Below are 17,386 nucleotides of genomic sequence, written 5' to 3' on the forward strand. Positions count from 1 at the left end.
TTTCTCCTCTTTCATTTCTTATTTTTTTATTTGGGTCTTCTCTCTTTTCTTCTTGGTGAGCCTGTCCAGAGGTTTGTCAATTTTGTTTACCCTTTCAAAGAACTGGCTCTTGGTTTTATTGATTTTTAAATTTTTTTAAATCTCTATTTTATTTATTTCCTCTCTGATCTTTATTATCTCCTTCGTCCTGCTAATTTTAGGGTTTTTTGTTCTTCTTTTTCTAATTCTTTTAGGTGGTGGGTTTGGTTGTTTATTTGAGATTTTTCTTGTTTCTTAAAGAAGGCCTATATCACTATGAACTTCTTTCTAAGAATTGATTTTGCTGCATTCCATAGATTTCATATGGTTGTGCTTTCATTGTCATTGACCTCAAGATATTTTTAAATTTCTTCTTTGATTTCATCGTTGACCTATTAGTTTTTTAGTAGCATGTTATTTAGTCCATGTATTGTTTTTATTCTCATTTCTTTTTCTTTGGTTGATTTCTAGTTTCATGCCATCATTGTCAGAAAAGATGCTTGAAATAATTTCTACCCTCTTAAATTTGTTGAGGCTTGTTGAGACTTGTGCCCTAGTATGTGGCCAATCCTAGAGAGTGTTCCATGTGCACTTGAAAAGAAGGTGTATTCTGCTTTTCTGGCTGTAATATCTTGAAAATATCAAGTATAACAGTTCTATTGTATCATTTAGGATCTCTGTTGCCTTATTGATCTTTTGTCTCAAAGATCTGTCCATTGATGTGAGTGGGGTGTTAAAATCTCCTACTATTATTGTATTCCATTAATTTCTCCCTTTATGTCTGTTAGTATTTGTTTTATGTATTTGGGTGCTCCTATATTGGTTGCATATATGTGGACAAGTATAATATCCTCTTCTTGTGTTGATCCTTTTATCACTATATAGTATCCTTTATCTTTCTTTATAGCCTTTGTTTTAAAGTCTATTTTGTCTAATATGAGTATTGCCACCCCTGCTTTCTTGTCATTTCCGTTTGCATGAAATGTCTTTTTCCATCCCCTCACTTTCTTTTTTTTAATTTTTTTAAATTATTTTTATTTTTGGCTGTATTGGGTCTTTGTTGCTGCACGCAGGCTTTTCTCTGGTTGTGGCGAGCAGGGGCTACTCTTCTTTGCGGTGCATGGGCTTCTCATTGCAGTGGCTTCTCTTGTTGTGGAGCACGGGCTCTAGGCACACAGGCTTCAGTAGTTGTGGCACACAGGCTCAGTAGCTGTGGCTCGTGGGCTCTAGAGCACAGGCTCAGTAGTTGTGGTGCATGGGCTTAGTTGCTCCACAGCATATGGGATCTTCCCAGACCAGGGCTCGAACCTGTGTCCCCTGCATTGGCAGGTGGATTGTTAACCACTGTGCCACCAGGGAAGCCCCATCCCCTCACTTTCAATCTATGTGTGTCCTTTGCCCTAAAGTGGGTCTCTTGTAGGCAGCGTTTTGTAGGCTCTTGTCCTTTTTATCCAGTCTGCCACTCTGTGTCTTTTGATTGGAGCATTTAGTCCATTGACATTTAAGGTAATTACTGGTAGATATTTATTGCCATTTTAAACCTTGTTTTCCCGTTGATTTTATATTTCTTCTTTGTCCCTTTCTTTTTTTGTTTTTCCTTTTGTGGTTTGATGACTTTTTTTGTAGTATGCTTGTGTTCTCTTCTTTTTGGTTTTTGTGAACCTATGTTATGTTTTTGATTTTTGGATACCCTGTTTTTGAAGTATATTAACCCCTTCCTGTATCTACTTGCTTTAGACTGGTAGTCATACAGGCTTAAACACACTCTAGGAAAAAAAAAATCTACACTTTCTTACTGTCCTCCCCCACATTTTATGATTTGATGTCCTCTTTTACATCTTCACGTTCATCCTTTTGCCGTTCATTGTCGTTATCATCACTTTCACAGAAATTTTTTGTTTTGTCTTGCTTTAAATCTGTGTACTAGCTTATTTAAGTGATTTCCTTTCCAATTGTGATTTTCTCTTCCCTGTAGATTCTTACTTCTTTTCTATTTAGAGAAGACCTTTCAATATTTCCTTTAGGATAGGTTTAGTATTGCTGTATTCTTTTAGTTTTTGCCTGTGTGAGAAGTTCTTTATCTCTTCTTCTATTCTAAATGATAATCTTGCTGGGTAGAGTATCCTAGGTTGCAGATTTTTCCCTTTCAGGACTTTGAATATGTCTTGCCACTCCTTTCTGGCCTGCAACGTTTCAGTAGAGAAATCAGCTGATAGCCTTATGGGGGTTACCTTGTAGTTAACTCTTTGTTTTTCTCTTGCTGCCTTTAGAATCCTATCTTTAACTTTTGCCATTTTACTTATAATATGTCTTGGTGTAGGTCTGTTTGGGTTCATCTTGTTTGGGACCCTCTGTGCTTCCTGTAACTGGATATCTGTTTCATTCTCTAGGTTTGGGAAGTTTTCAGCCATGGTTTCTTCAAATACGTTTTCAATTCCCTTTTCTCTTTCTTCTCCTTCTGGGATCCCTATTATGCATAGGTTGGCATGCTTTATATTATCTCGTAAGTCTCTTACATTGCTTTCATTTTTTAAAATTTGGCTTTCTGTCTCCTGCTCTGATTGGGTGCTTTCCATTATTCTGTCTTCCAGATCACTTATTTGTTCCTCTGCGTTATTCATTCTGCTATTCATTGCCTTTAGCTCAGCTTTCCTCTTGGCGAATGAGTTCTCTAATTTTTCTTGGTTGCTTTTTTATAGTTTCTAGTTCCTTTTTACAGTAATCTGCATTTCTGTCAATAGCCCTTCTTAATTCCTTCAGTGTTTCCATTACCTCCTTTTTTTTTTTTTTTTTTTTTTTTTGCGTTACGCGGGCCTCTCACTGTTGTGGCCTCTCCCGTTGCGGAGCATAGGCTCCGGACGCACAGGCTCAGCGGCCATGGCTCACGGGCCCAGCCGCTCCGCGGCATATGGGATCTTCCCAGACCGGGGCACGAACCCGTGTCCCCTGCATTGGCAGGCGGACTCTCAACCACTGCGCCACCAGGGAAGCCCTATTACCTCCTTTTTGAACTCTGTGTCTGTTAGACTGAAGAGATCTGTTTCACTTGTTCTTTCAGGGGAATTCTCCTGATTTTTTAACTGGGAGCAGTTCCTCTGCTTCTTCATTTTACTTATATTTCTGTTGCTTTATGAGTTTAGGAGAAACAATTATCTACTATGGTCTTGGAGGGCTATTTATATGGGGGAACATCCCTGTGTAGCCTGCTTGGGTTTAATATTTTTGGTGCGAGGGCTGTTTTTAGTATGGATGCCTGTCACATCTTTCCTTAGTGTATGCTGGCCATTATCCCCTTGATAGGAGGTGTGACTGGCGTTGTGGTGATCAGAGCCTGCACTAGATGTTGAGTGAGGCAGCCGCGCAGGGAGAGATTTCAGCCCTGCTTCCTAAGTTGCGTGGCCCCTGGGCTCAGCTGTGATTTCAGCCCCTCCTCTGCACGTGGGCAACCCGCTGGTGGCTTTCCTCCAGCCCAGGCAGGAGCCCACCCAGGCGGCGGCCCACTGAGGTGGTGACTTGGGTGCGTGCTCCCAGAGCCTGTAGAGGCTACTATGGCGTCTCCACCCCTCCCTTTGTACACTGCTTAATGGCGCTTCACTTTTATGGCAGGCTCAAGCTTCTGCAGACACCCCCGGTTGCAGCTGTACCGCACTCCAGCCCCTTCAGGCTGTCTCCGTGCAGCCAACAGCAGTCCTTTCCCCAGGTCTGTTCTCTAAACCCCGCGTTCCAGCACCCGTACCAGCAGCTGCGCATCTCAGGCTGGGGTGCACAAAGCAGTGGCATAGACCACCTGTGTACGTCTCTCTCTGTTCTGCCTGCCACAAACCAGTTGTGCTCTCCTCTGAGCCTCTGGAGCTCCCTTTCTGTCCTGGCTGATCTTCCCCCCAGTGAGGGGGCTTCCCAGGGTGCAGGAACCTCGCCACTCCTTCAGTTCCCTCCCAGGGGAGCAGGTCCCATCCCACTTCCTCTTTTTTTTTTTTTCTTTCATCCTGCCCGGTTACGTGGAGATCCTTCTTGTCCTTTCAGGTGTTTGAGGTCTCCTGCCAGTGATCGGTAGGTATTCTGTGAGAAGTTTTCCATTTGTATTTTTTGATGTATTTGTGGGAGGAGGTGAGTTCCACATCCTTCTACTCCACCATCTTGACTGGAGTGCAGGAATATGTTTCTTGGAGATGAAGCTTCACCAGAGATCTTTCTCTGTAGCTTCTGGGTTGGCCTCTGCTGTGACCTCTTTCTTACTCTCAAAGTACTTACACCATGTCACCTGGTTGAAATCTCCATTTATTCATTTACTCGTTCCAAAAAAGTATTTATTGAGCACCTGCTATATGCTAAGGATTGCATTTTCTATGCGTTTTTGTCCAGAGTCATAGGTAGATGTTTCATATGCCAACATAAGCCTTTGATACTCACTGGGTCCCATATAGGCCACAATATACTTCCACCGTCTGTTCTGCAACACTAGTTACCCCAAAGCAGGATCCCTGAGACCGCTGGGTCAACTGTCCTTCTAGGGATTCTAGCCCCAAATGTGAAACAGTTATTAAAAGAATCAGCCTCGGGGCTTCCCTGGTGGTCCAGTGGTTGAGACTTCGCCTTCCAATGCAAGGGGTACGGGTTCGATCCCTGGTCAGGGAGCTAAGATCCCACATGCCTCAGGGCCAAAAAACCAAAACAGAAGCAATGTAACAAATTCAATAAGACTTTAAAAATGGCCCACATTAAAAAAAAAAAGAATCAGCCTGTTTGTAAAAGCTCTACATGAATTTAAGGGGTCCTAAGTATTTCTCTGGGCAAAATAATCCTTATTCTTTGCCTTTATAAGTAAGATTCTTCACCTCGAGATTCATTCTGTGCATTCTGTGTTTCTTCTCTTGTTTAGAAGGGGAAACTATTTCAGAAGTTGGTCTGTGATTTACCCAGGATCCAGGGTCTTGAGCAAGTCTTCACTGGAGTCAGACTCCTGGGTTCCACTCAGTGCAAAAAGCAAAAGCCCTTGGAGACGAGGAAGCTCAAGAAAGGAACAGTAGCCTGACTGAGGCCTACAGCTAGTAAGCCAGGTCTGTCCACTCCGTCCTGCTGGGGTCAGAATGTCATCTGAGAGGTTACTGTGCCTGGAGAGGCCTTCTGCCTTTCCTGGGGCATCAGGGATCATGGGAATTAGTGGTGAGCCTCTGGCCCAGGTCGGGACAAGGGGGCAGTAATACTGTAGTGCAGCACTGTCACCCAGGGTGGTGCGTTTTGCTCTGACCACAGATGCAGGGCTTTCTGTCCCGCTGCTTCTCTTCCCTTCTGGTTCATTCATCAGTTACCTACGCAGCAGTTGCTATTATTTCTAGGTTTTACTGGGTACCCTGGAAATGGGTGGGCTATGAGGAATCAGCTTTATATCCTGATGCAAATGGGACTCCTCTTACCAGGGACTGAGCTGCTGCTTACGATCTGTTGAGCTGCTTTAGCTCTGACACCACTGTGGGCAGTGAAGTGAGCTAAGGAACGGGATAGGTGCTGAGTGTGGCTGACAGGTTGGAACCAAACTCCACTATTCAGCTCCGTATGTGGTCTGAGAGGCTTCCATAAGCGTCCACATACCTCTCCCCCTTGCCCCCACTAGCTCTCTTGGCATATGGAAGGGTTGTTTATTTTAAATTACGAGATAGCTCTTCTAATTGTATGTTCTTATGTTTGCGTTCCACTCCTTTAGTTTGTCAGGAACTAGCCCCCTCTAGTGGAAAAGGTGACCACTTCCTCATTTTTGCCCCACATAACACAAGTCTTTGGAAGGCAAGAAGGGGCTGGCTGTCCGTCTGTGTGTTGAGAAGACATCCATGGAAGCTTTAGGTGCCAGCCCAGCAAGTGAGGAACAGGGGCCAGGAGAAAGGAATAAGGGGTGGGGTTGAGGACTAACACTTCTCCTTGAACTGAGGTCTGAGGGAAAGAGATAAATAGATTGTCTGACTGTGTGCACTTATCGCGGGCCTCTGGATTCCCTCCCCTGCCCTCCCCCCTGCACCGTGCACCCCCCTTCCCTCGGGGCGTCTCTGGTCTCTCCCGAGTGGCACGACGCAGGCCCCACCTCCCCGTCGGAGTTCAGAGCGCATCTTTTCTCTTGCACTAATCCGCCTGGAGGTGTGTCTGGGCTTATGCTCAGGAACAAGGCCACCCCCTCTCGTGTGCCTCCCTTCCCAAACCTTGGTCTCTGTTCCTAGTTCACCCCTGGGTTCCAGTTGGTGCCAAAGTTTGCGAAAGAGGATTCTGTCCTGCCCACAGACTCCAGGACTAATGAAAGATAAAGAACAAAGCCCAAGCCAATATGTACTTTCCAATAATTTTTTTGTTTTTAATATCAATTGACATTTTAAAAAATACAGAGGTGTTTGACACAGAATAGCACCATTGTGTAGGACACACACAGTTCCTGCGCCCGGCACCTGAAGGGGGGGTTCTCTTGCCTGGGCTGGGGGGCAGTCACTCAGGGGGCGTTTGACTCACACCAGTTAGTTTCCTGCCTCTGCCTTGACCCAAAGGTCTTACAGGAAGACAATAAATAAATAGAACACCGAGATTTTATTTTGCAGTCTGCCCAGTTCAGGTCTCTTAGAGAAGGGAGAAAAGTCCAAACTGTGAGAGGGTGGGATGAATGGACATCAGGTCAGGTCAGCCATTCAGTGCAGAGTCCTAGAGTGACTGGGATTGGAAAGTACTTGGGTCCTTTGGGTTTGCAATGGATGGTGTTTCTGGGTTCGGGTTTTTACAAGAAGCAGACAGGCCCTATGTCCACACCGAATTCCTGCTCGGGCCCTCCTATGTCCATGGGTGCAATGTCAATGATGGGGAGGCGTGAGGTCTTCTGCGACCGGTACTCAATCATAGTCTTGCCCCACTTACCGGTGTGTTTCTAGGGGAGAAAGAGAGGAGAGTTGGTGGATGCCTTACAGTCTGGTGCCAGCTGCCCTGGACCCCAAAACTGAACACAAAGCACAGAACACACCCTGGGGGCCTAGACCTCTTTTAGATTGGCCTCCACCTCGACTCCGGTCCTCAGCCTCCTCCCCCTGCCCTTCTCCTCCCCACTCCACAGTGACCCAGCCTGCGAGGGCAGAGGCCCACACATCGCATGAGTGTTCCTCCAAGTCACCGGACACGCTGAGCCAAGAGAGGGGAGGAGACAGAACAGCACGCCCCTCTCCCTCACCTGTCGCTCTGCGTGTCGTCCCCAAGTAGCCCGTCACGCTCGTGCCCCTTTAGGACTAGGATGCCTGCTGTGGACCAGCCCTCTGCCTGCTGCAGCCCGGGTCCCCGGGCGGCTCATCTCTCTGGTGGCCCAGCCGGCCTGACTCACCGTGCAGCCATCCTTCAGAACAGTATACGTGAACCTGCTGTTGCCCTCAGCCCGGATCTCCACGTCGTTGGAGCCCTGGATGAGCAGGGCCTTCTTGAGGTTGCCAGCGGCTTCGTCCAGGTAGGCAATGCTGTTCTTGCAGTGGTAGGTGATGTTCTGGGAGCCCTCGGTGGACAGCAGGCGCAGGAAGGTCATCTGGACGTTGGCAGTGTTGGGAGCCAGGTTGTCATCTCCATAGCTGAACTGGGAGGGCAGAGAGCAGTGGCGTGAGGCCCGGGGGGACAGGGGCCTCCGGGGTTCGCAGGAGCTGAAGGGGGCTGGGGGAGGGGTCACTAGGAAGACATGTTTGCTTCCGGGGAGTGGAGCAAGCCTCCAAGGACTCTTCCTCCACCTCGAAGTGGGAAAAAATCCTCCTCCTCCTCTTTCCTTCTTCCCCTTAACTCTCCCCCAACCCCATCCAGTGAGAATGGGAGCAAGGCGCTAAAAACTGCCAGGGAGAAAGCAGAGGAGGATTCTGAGGCACCGTCCCTGGCCTAGAGCAAGCAGGGACTCACATGGAAGCCACCGTTGATGGCTTCTCCAAACCAGATGTGTTTCTTGTCCTTGCTCTTGCTGTTCCACCAGTTCTTCTTGGGAACGCTGGCTGGGCTGGGGTAGACGCAGGTCTCGCCAGTGTCCATGTTGCAGAAAACCTTCATGGCGTCCAGGGTGCAGCCCTGGTTCGGGTCGATCCAGTAATCTCCTGCAGCGGAGAGGCAACACCCCATCGGGGCTCAGACAGGCGCAGACACACGCTCCCGAGAGGGCCAGGCCTGCCTGGGGTGACAGAAAGGCCTACGGGGACACCAGGGGGAGAGGAGCAGGGTGTGAGGGCCACATGCGGCCAAAGGGAGGGGAGAGGGAGGGATCCGGGCGAGGAGACCCGGATGGGAAGGTCCAGGGCTAAACGGGGGTGCAGGCAAAGGGACAGGAGCAGGGCCTGCCCGGTGCATGGAACTCTACCCTGAAGTCACTTCCACCATGTGGCCATGGCAGGATGGGACCAGGGCTGCAGTTTCTCTGCTGTGAAATGGGGGAGCCACCAGTGCCAGAACCTTCCAGGCCCGACTCTGCCCGGCACTGAGAGATGCCTGCTCCCTCCTTCTGAAGGGGGCCATGCCCAGTGGGCTGACTTCCTATTCTCCGGGGCGGGGATCCTGCCCTCCAGGCTCACCGCTCTTCCACTCAGGGTGGCAGAGTTTCAGGTCCCGGCAGGTGCGAGCGGGGTTCTTGCGGGATCCCTCGGGGCTGCGGATGCTCTCGATCTGGTTATTGAGGGACTTGAGTGTGGCATCCACCTCGGCGTCGTGCTCTCTCAGGTTGCCGGCTGCCTCATCGGCCCGCATGTACTGCAGGGGGTCGGGGCCCTTCTCTCTCGGGCCTAGGCCAGCAAAGGCGGACATGTCAATGCCAGGGCCAGGGGGACCTGGAGGGCCAGGGGGTCCAGGATTTCCAGGAGGACCCTGCAGCAGGAAACAGAGAAATCAGCCAGGGATTACAGGGAGACGCCCCTCCTATGTCCATCCCCACCTGCTAGAATGTACGAGGATGTCTTCTTCCCAGTCCCATGACGTTGGGTGTGTGCATGTGTGTGTGTGTGTGTATGTGTGTGTGTGTGTGTGCGCGCACAGCAGGCCAAGACCAAGAAAGCCATAGGATGCTCCCTGTTTGTTCATTAGCCCCTCTCTTCTCCGTCTCAGGGACTCTGAACTTCCAGGGAGCTCCCAGGATAAAGGATGCTGTCATATTAGCTGCAGGCTGATGCCCCAAAAGAAGCCCTTAGCATCAGAGAGCTCAAGCCTCCCGGTGCTGGGAACACCCCAGACAGCAGGAAGGACACTCACAGCAGGGCCAGTTTCGCCTGAACGTCCACGGGGCCCAGGAGGTCCAATGGGGCCGGGGATTCCATTAGCGCCATCTTTGCCAGAGGGACCGACGGGGCCAGGAGGACCCTGCAGGCCGGGAGGGAGAAAGGCAGTGAGAAGAGAGCCATCGACAAAGGGACGGTCCGGGAGAAGCTGGGGCTGGTGAGGCGGCCGTCCTGGCAGCACTCATAGCTGCTCTCTTCCCAGGTTTTCCCATTTCTCAGTCATGGAACCCCGCGCTGGTCTCCGTGTGGCCAAGAACCGGCAGGACGGCTTCACGGCTCTCTCACTCCCTGCAATCCTCTTTGTAAAATCCTATTCCCAGGGAGTCTGTCTGACAGCCGAGAGCTGCTCTCGTGTTCGTCCTGTGACCTCAGGTACTTCTCTGGCCACAGTGTCACCAAGCCAGTCCCACTTCTGCTGCTGAGTGAGGTACCTGAGCCCGAGGCTTCCCCAGAAGCAGCCACATCTCCCTCCTCACCGAACAGCTGACCAGCACCCTGGTCCCACCCCGGAGGAAGGGTTCGCTCCGTCTCACTTACTCTGGGGCCAGAAGGACCGGCAGGACCAGAAGTCCCTTGGTCTCCAGAAGGACCCTGTGCAGCAGGAATAGGCAAAGGTCAGAGGTCAGCACAGACAGGGCCCCATCTTCCACGTCAGGAGGCCTTCTTGAATATGTATATATACTGGGAGCTGGGGGAGCGCATACACGTCCTGCCCCTGCGCCCCTTCCATGTGCTCCTCCCTCCAACCCTGAGGAGGCCCTGCACGTTTCTCAGGATGATCCCAAGTCGCCTTAGCCGCATGGGAAACTCAAGTGGGCTCTGTGAAGTGGGACGCCCTGGGGAACAAAGCGCAGCCTGTGGCACTCACAGGGGGGCCGGGCAGACCCTGCAGACCAGTGAAGCCACGGTGTCCCTTCAGTCCCCTCTCGCCAGCCTCTCCCGTCTCTCCTTTGTCACCTCGGGGGCCTTGAGGGCCCTGGGAACAAGACACAAAGACACAGGTTTGGTCAGCTCAGGCCAGTCTGCCAGCCTCACCCGAACCAAGGAGCCCCAGGTCCCTGCTGCCCCCTGAACCTGCCTGTCGGGGACCCAGCACAGGATGCTCAGATACTCACTGGCATTCCCCGGGCTCCAGCTGGTCCTGAGGGTCCCATGGGGCCTTGTGCACCCTGTGGGGAGAGTGGGGGCAGCGTCAGAGCACGGTCAGGACAGGGACGGCCCTCTTCTGCGTCTGCCCTCGGTCTGGGCACTGAGGCTGCTGCTCCACAGCCCAGCCCCAGGGACGCGCCCAGGGCCTGGAGTGGTGGAAAGCTCCCTACCCACGCAGCCACCCTCCTCCACCGTGGCTTTTACTGACTCGAAGATACTCACAGCTTCTCCTCGGTCTCCCTGCTTGCCGACTGGGCCGGCGGGGCCAGGAGAGCCAGGGGGCCCTGGGGCTCCGGGGGCACCCAAGGGACCGGTCTCACCACGATCACCCTGTCAGGAGAGAGGTCTCCGGCTCAGAGAGGAACGTTCCAGAAGAGGCAAGGAGAGACGTGATTCTGACCCCAGCCCTGCCAGGCCAATGGAATGTCCTCCCCACCCCACCATACTCACCTTGAGTGAGACCCCACTACTCACCTTGACTCCAGCTGCACCGTCTCTGCCAGGGGGGCCGTCAGCACCAGGGCTTCCCTGCGCAAAGGGAAACAGACGCCATCAGAGCTGTCCACCATCCTCGCCTCTGCTTCCTGTCCTCTCTCAGGAGCCCAGGTTTGTGCCCTCCATCCAGCCAAAGTTTTCTCAGCCAGCTTCCTCCTGCCTCCCCACCATGGGCCCAGCTCTTAGTCTCCGTGCCCTCTCTCTCCCATCACCACCCTCCCATCACATCTGGGCGCTTGGGCTCGGCCCATCTGTCACCCCCTTCTCCAGGGCTCCCCTCTCCCTAGAACGGGCTACCCCACAGTGGATCCCACTGCACACCTCGCGTCCAGGTTCACCCGCAGGACCAGTCAGGCCAGGAGGACCCACGGGGCCAGGGGGACCTCGGTCTCCAGATGCTCCAGGAGCTCCCTGCTTGCCAGGCTCACCCTGGGGGACAGCGACGAGGAGGATGAGTGCGCGCTCCAAGGCCCCTCTGAGCCCTTCTGGGGAGAGCACTGACCGGGGGTCAGTTCAGATGGTACAGAGTGGTGGCAGCCTCGGGGTGGCCAGGACACCGAGAGCACCAGGTGAAGAGCCTCCACCTGAGCCAGGCTGGGCCCAGCTCGCCCGGAGGAAGGGGCGTCCCCACTCACCGATGGGCCGGGCAGGCCGGGGAATCCTCGCTCACCACGCTGCCCAGGCAGACCAACGATGCCCCTCTGACCAGCCAGACCTTGGGGACCTGGAGGACCGTCGGGACCCTGAGGGAGGAGAGGAGGGAGGTGAGAACTTGAGAATGACACGGAGCCGCCCCCTGCCCATCTGCGAGGTGGCCAGCTGCCCACTGCAGGGGTCAGGGCACTTCGCTCTGCAGCGCCCACCCCTCCCCGGCAGCCCCACAGTCCTGCTCCCCCCACTCTGGGCTCTGTGAGCCCACGTGCCCTTCACACTCCTGCTCCAAGGACCTTGGCCCTGGGCTCCCCAGCCTGGGGTGGGACTTACAGAAGGACCGTCATCTCCAGGCTCTCCCTTCTCGCCAGGGGGTCCGGAAGGACCTTGGAGGCCAGGGTCACCAGCTCGGCCAGGTGGGCCACTGTCTCCTCGAGCACCTTTGGGACCATCTTTTCCAGAAGGACCAGGGGGGCCGGGGGGTCCAGGGTTGCCCTAGAAGGAACAAATGCGGGACGTGAGAACTCATCTCACCCTTTGCCATCCTTCCAGGCTGCCAAAGCCACAGTGACCCTCTGGGGGCTTCCTCCACCCTAAGGGCAGCTTGATCCCCACCCCGGACTACCTCTTCCATCTTCTTTCCCCCATGAGCTCTGGCTTCAAGCCAGCCTGGCTTCTCCAGCCTCTGCACGCTTTCCTTTTTCTGATCTACCTGGACTCCCTTCTGCTTCCTTCCCTGTGGCCTCAGTCCCACCACCCGTCCTCAAGGAACAGCTCCAGCCTCGCCCCTGGCCGCTAAGCCTCTGTGCCTGCTCCCTCTGCCCTTGGTGGTGTTGGTGAGCTAGGGGACTTTCCCCAGGAGCAAGGTGCAGACATTCTTACAAAGCACAGTGTGCTCAAGAAGTGTGCGTCCACGATGAAAGCAACTGTACCAGCCCTGTCCTGCCCATGGAGCCAGAAGCGTGTGGCCAGCAAGAGGGCACACCACCCTGCTCCCAGCTGTCTACAAGGAGAGCAGGTCCCTATGGTCAGTTAACTACTGTTCCCAGGAGTGGGGATGGGCAAAAAGACATGTGGGGGACTGGGCCAGACTCTTCGACCCTTGCCTGTGCCTCCCATGCCTGGAGTTAGGGAGGAAACAGCCGGGGGCAGCACTTACATTGGAACCTGGGGGTCCGACGCGGCCTGCAGCTCCGGGGAATCCGGTGGCCCCCTATGTGACGAGAGGAGGACCCTGAGTATCTCAGACCCTCAGGAGGCCCAAGAATCAAATTTGGGGGCGGGGGTCTCATAGGCTGGTGTGGAAAGGGGCGAGGGGCGCACGGCAGCAAGGGGAGAGCTAGAGAGGGAGAAAGGGCCCCCAGGTCTGGCCACTGCCTCGGGCAGCTGCAGCTTCTCAGCCTCCAGCCCCTGCAGGGGGAGCATGCGGCTGGGGCAGTCAGCGCTCTAGGGGCGCCCTCTCTCCCACCCGGCTGTGGGATGGGCTCTGTGTGGGAGGGGCTCGGGCTGAGAGGGAAGGAGACAGGGTGGTGTCTCTGGGGCCAGGCCTCCTTCCTGAGGCCTGGGGGGTGGGTGTGAGAGAAGCCACTGCCCCTACAGTGCCCTCCACCCGGCCCAGTGACAGTGGGAATGGGGGCTTTGCTCACCGGGGGGCCTTGAGCACCTCGGGCTCCTTTAGGACCAGTCACACCAGTAGGACCCTGGGGAGGAAGGAGGGAGATGGTGAGGCCCAGTCGCCCTGGGGGAGGGCTGTGGGCTTCTGGGCGCAGGTTCCTTCTGAGCCCCCGACCGACCGTGGACTCCTGAGAGCTAGGTCCTCAAAGACACAGCTTTGTCAGCACCAAAATCCCAGCCTGGAGAGGCTGTCACAGGTGGGCCTGCCACCCCGACCCATAGGAGACTCGTGTTCTAGGAGACCTCGGGGAGGGCAGGCCCATCAGGTGTCCTCAGAGCCAGTCCGAGGTCTCCCAGGAGACCGGCCACTCTGCCCCAGGCCGTCTGTGCTCAGGGAGACCCAGCGGCTGGTACCCTGTGTCGGCCCCCAGCCACACACCCACACCCATACCCACGGCTCTGAAAGCCAGCTTAGCTCCTTGAACCTTTACCCCTGACCTGAGCACCAATTCCTCCTCCCTGCAGCCTCCCCCTCCTGTGGCTGCAGCAGCAGGCTCCGGGGTCTGCTGGGTGGAGGGCCCTAAACACAGGCGGGCATCCCCAGGCCTCCTAGCCACCTCTGCCTGCCCAGGCCCCTCTCCCAGCACCCAGCACCGCCTACCCTGTGGGATCGGTTGCCGGGGGGAGCTCAGTGTTACCCACCTGAGGCCCGGGAGCTCCAGAGGGGCCCTGAGGACCCGGGGCACCAGCGTCACCTTTCTGGCCAGCCTCTCCTTGCTCGCCTTTGGCACCGGGCTGGCCGTCAGCACCCTGTCCCGGGAAGGAGGAGGCCAGTGAGTGCGGGCAAACACTCGAGGTTCCTCCAAAGGGGCCAGAGACTGTGTGAGTGTGTGCGTCCACCCTGGGCCTGGACACCGAGCCTCAGGTAGGACTGTCACATCGGTGTGGAGATGGGGACGGAGAGGAGCCATTTCCCTCTTCTTTAAATCCTGTCCCTCCCTCCCCCGCAGGCGGGATGGTGTCCTTGGGGAATGACTTGAGCTGGCCAGAGTGGAGGGCATGGGAGGGAGGGAGGGTGGACAGAGATACTCACAGGGGGACCGGCAAATCCAGCGGGCCCGGGGGGTCCAGTCTCTCCACGTTCACCCTGTGAGAGAAGAGGGCCGGGAGGGGTGAGGCTCAGCTGCCGGCCTGCTCTGTTCCCTCCTGTGAGCCCAGAGCCCGTTCTGGCCCAGCCCAGCCTACTGCACAGTAACCCTCAGAGAGGGGGTCGGGAAGCTCCGTCCTAAATAAAGGGACCCAGGTCAGAAAGCCTCTCGCGGTCAGAGGATCTGGGGACCCAAAGGCCCTCCACCCTGATCACATCATGGGGGGACGTGTCTTCTCCCTGTCTCATCTCTCCTCCCACCCCCAGGCCCAGAGGGCAGGGTGGGAGCCATGCCCGGGGGGCCTGCAGGGCCAGGCTCAGGGGCAGATACTCACCGGGGCGCCGCGAGCACCAGCAGTTCCTGCAGGACCAGGAGGTCCAACTTCTCCCTAAAGTGGGCCGGCGGGGGGGGCGGACAAAAGCCAAGGATGAGGAATGTGGGGTGAGAGGGGGTCCCTTCCAGAGCACAGTGCATCCAGAGAGCCCTGATGGGAGGACGGGGTCTCTGGTCTGCCCTCCGACCCGCGGCACGTTCTCCCCTTGTTGCTTTGGCCATACCTGCACCTACTCGGGGCCTTTGCTGAAGACACCCATACCCCCATCCAACTGCTTCCCTCGGTGGTACACACAGCCATGACTTTGCCTCTAAGAAGAGCCCCCACCCTCCACTCCTTGCAGCCGCTGCAGGGCAGGAGGCCGACAGGTATCGAGCGAGGGGAAGAGAGAGCAAGTCTTTGGCAGGAGATGAGAAGGAGATTTGATGGGGAGGCGAGGCAAAGCGAGGAAAGGGATCCACGACTCACCTTCTCACCGTTGGCACCAGCCGGGCCAGGGGGGCCAATGGGGCCAGTCAGACCCTGGCGGGGGAGAAGGTGGAGTGAGGGGCAGGGAGAGGCAGCCAGGGACGCGGAGTCCAACAGGGAGCCTGGAGACGCCGCACCCAGCGGACCTTGGTGTACCCTCGTGTGGCCCCCAGAGCTCCCTCTCACCCTGGGGCCCCCACTTTTGACAGGGAAGTCCCTGTAGTTGCCCAGCCCACAAAACTGAGATAGGAGCAGAGACCACGCTCACACGCTGCCCCTCTGTCCCCTGAGTGCATGAGGTCTCCTGCATCCGTCCCCATCCCAACCCTAGGGAGCCTGCAACCAGCAACCACTCACTCGTCCACCGTCCTTCCCGGGGGCTCCCTCGGGGCCTTTCTCACCAACATCACCCTGTGGGATAGAGAAAAACGGGCCACCTCAGGAAGTCACTCCAAGATCCCCTTTGCCGGCTCAGTGCCCCCCCCCCCAATGGGGCTCCAGGCAGAGCTCAGAGCCTGGCCAAGAGGGCTTTGCTGCAGTCTCAGGGTGGGTGACGAGGAGTAACAGAAGTGAGACGGAGGGAAGTGTCAGGGCAGGATGTCGTGTCACTCAAGGTCAAACGGAGAGCCTGGGAGGGGTCTCCAAGTTCCTCAAGAGGGTAACGGGGACCCTCACCGCCAGGTGCCGTGGGGAGCGGGAGGGAGCGTGGGGAAGCCCAGCTGTGGCGGAGGCGCGCTCAGCCTGGTACTCACCCTGTCTCCCTTGGGCCCAGCGATGCCAGCTGCTCCTCTCTCACCGGGCATTCCCTGCAGACCTGGAGGGCCCTGAGCCCCAGGGGGGCCACCTGGGCCAGCTGCGCCCTGCGGTGGGAGAGGAATCAGTGGAGGGCAGCACTTCCCCTGGGCCCCCCAGGCCCCAAGCCCCCTTTCCTTCCCTTCCTCCTCTGCCCAGATCCCTTTCTGTCTCATCCTCCATCCCTGCCTCCTTCCATCTTCATCCCCCCCGAGCCCCCTCCCCTTCCAGCCCAGAGGACCCCCGCCAGCAGGACCCGCCTCACTCACTTTGGGACCATCAGTGCCAGGAGTGCCAGGGAGGCCGCGGGGCCCCTGGAGGCCCTGGGACCCGGGAGAGCCACGTTCCCCTGGGAAACCTCGTTCACCCTGCGGCAGAGACACCAAGGAGCAATCAGGCAAGAGAGATGGGGCGGAGGCCCAGAGAGAGAGGAGAGCCAGGATGGCTGTGCTGGGACGCGCGGCAGAACCGCACGGGAAGGAGCAGGCCCAAGGAGGCCGCGCGGGAACAGCGGACGGGACACTCACCCTGGGACCCACGAGGCCGGGAGCTCCAGCTTCACCAGGAACGCCCTGAAGAACAAAGAAGGATGTGTGAGAGAGCAGAGGCTTTTCTGCCCCAGATCCTTGGCTGAGCTGCCCTCCCGCTGGGGGTTGAGCTCAGACTGTCCTCTGTGGAGAGCTGGACAGCAGGTCCTGGACATTCCCTGGCCTCATGGGGCTCCTTGTGCCCCCTCCTGCCCTTGCCTCCTGGGCATGAGAATAGGTCTTCCCACCTACACAGGCTACAGGTTCAAAGAGCCCCAAACTCACCTGGTCACCTGGTTTTCCACCTTCACCTGGGGGACCGGGCGGGCCAGGAAGTCCCTAGAAGCCAAGGTGACTTAGTTAGGAAAGGAGTGCGTTTGCTGGCGCGCCCTGCAGGGAGGCCAGCACAGTGCGAGAGCAGGTGTAGGGGAGGGGGTTCAGGGAAGACTCATCCCTGGGTCCCCCTCAAGGGGGCACTGCTGCTGCCCCAGAGTCCTGCGTGTGGACGGAGACTGAACAGGACTGATCTAGCCACTTACCTGGAACCCAGATGGCCCCGGAGCACCCTGCTCGCCTCGTTCACCGGCAGGTCCCTGCAGAGGAAGACAAAGGCGAGCTGAGCCAGCCTCCAGAGAATCTGGGACCAAGCAAGGTGCGCATGCCTCGCTGTCCTCCCACCAGTGACCCGCACCCCTGACAACCCCGATGGGGTCCAGGCTGCCTCCTGGGACGCCCTGCCTCAGCTCAGGCTGGGTCAGGTGTCCTGGATCAGCCCAGATCCACACCTGTCAGCTCCATTACTCCCCACCTCTACCCACAAAGCTCCTGCCCACGGGCCACCTGGAGAGGCTGGGCAGGTACTTACAGCAGGTCCAGGGGGGCCTGCAGCTCCTGTCTCACCATCTTTGCCAGGGAGACCCTAGAGGGGAGAGAAAGGGGTGA

General features: G+C 56.0%; 1 protein-coding gene across 2 annotated transcripts in view; it reads right to left on the bottom strand.

Moving 5' to 3' along the window:
- Nucleotides 1–6,480: 6,480 nt before the first annotated feature.
- Nucleotides 6,481–17,386, bottom strand: part of COL2A1 (collagen type II alpha 1 chain) — a gene marked incomplete at its 5' end in the record, with an annotated part of 30,846 nt that continues 19,940 nt past the window's right edge. For both annotated transcript variants that reach the window (XM_082636265.1, XM_082636266.1), the window contains 26 exons: nucleotides 6,481–6,913; nucleotides 7,358–7,600; nucleotides 7,912–8,099; nucleotides 8,571–8,859; nucleotides 9,241–9,348; nucleotides 9,804–9,857; nucleotides 10,135–10,242; nucleotides 10,382–10,435; nucleotides 10,638–10,745; nucleotides 10,890–10,943; nucleotides 11,232–11,339; nucleotides 11,546–11,653; nucleotides 11,895–12,056; nucleotides 12,721–12,774; nucleotides 13,208–13,261; nucleotides 13,878–13,985; nucleotides 14,269–14,322; nucleotides 14,658–14,711; nucleotides 15,126–15,179; nucleotides 15,483–15,536; nucleotides 15,878–15,985; nucleotides 16,187–16,285; nucleotides 16,445–16,489; nucleotides 16,730–16,783; nucleotides 16,984–17,037; nucleotides 17,310–17,363. In XM_082636265.1, the coding sequence (XP_082492391.1) occupies nucleotides 6,767–6,913; nucleotides 7,358–7,600; nucleotides 7,912–8,099; nucleotides 8,571–8,859; nucleotides 9,241–9,348; nucleotides 9,804–9,857; nucleotides 10,135–10,242; nucleotides 10,382–10,435; nucleotides 10,638–10,745; nucleotides 10,890–10,943; nucleotides 11,232–11,339; nucleotides 11,546–11,653; nucleotides 11,895–12,056; nucleotides 12,721–12,774; nucleotides 13,208–13,261; nucleotides 13,878–13,985; nucleotides 14,269–14,322; nucleotides 14,658–14,711; nucleotides 15,126–15,179; nucleotides 15,483–15,536; nucleotides 15,878–15,985; nucleotides 16,187–16,285; nucleotides 16,445–16,489; nucleotides 16,730–16,783; nucleotides 16,984–17,037; nucleotides 17,310–17,363 (2,577 nt within the window). In that variant the 3' untranslated portion in view covers nucleotides 6,481–6,766. The remainder of the gene's footprint in view (nucleotides 6,914–7,357; nucleotides 7,601–7,911; nucleotides 8,100–8,570; nucleotides 8,860–9,240; nucleotides 9,349–9,803; nucleotides 9,858–10,134; nucleotides 10,243–10,381; nucleotides 10,436–10,637; nucleotides 10,746–10,889; nucleotides 10,944–11,231; nucleotides 11,340–11,545; nucleotides 11,654–11,894; nucleotides 12,057–12,720; nucleotides 12,775–13,207; nucleotides 13,262–13,877; nucleotides 13,986–14,268; nucleotides 14,323–14,657; nucleotides 14,712–15,125; nucleotides 15,180–15,482; nucleotides 15,537–15,877; nucleotides 15,986–16,186; nucleotides 16,286–16,444; nucleotides 16,490–16,729; nucleotides 16,784–16,983; nucleotides 17,038–17,309; nucleotides 17,364–17,386) is intronic.

The sequence above is a fragment of the Mesoplodon mirus genome (assembly GCF_964341445.2).
Source record: "Mesoplodon mirus genome assembly, chromosome: 11".
Classification (NCBI taxonomy): Eukaryota; Metazoa; Chordata; class Mammalia; order Artiodactyla; family Ziphiidae; genus Mesoplodon; species Mesoplodon mirus.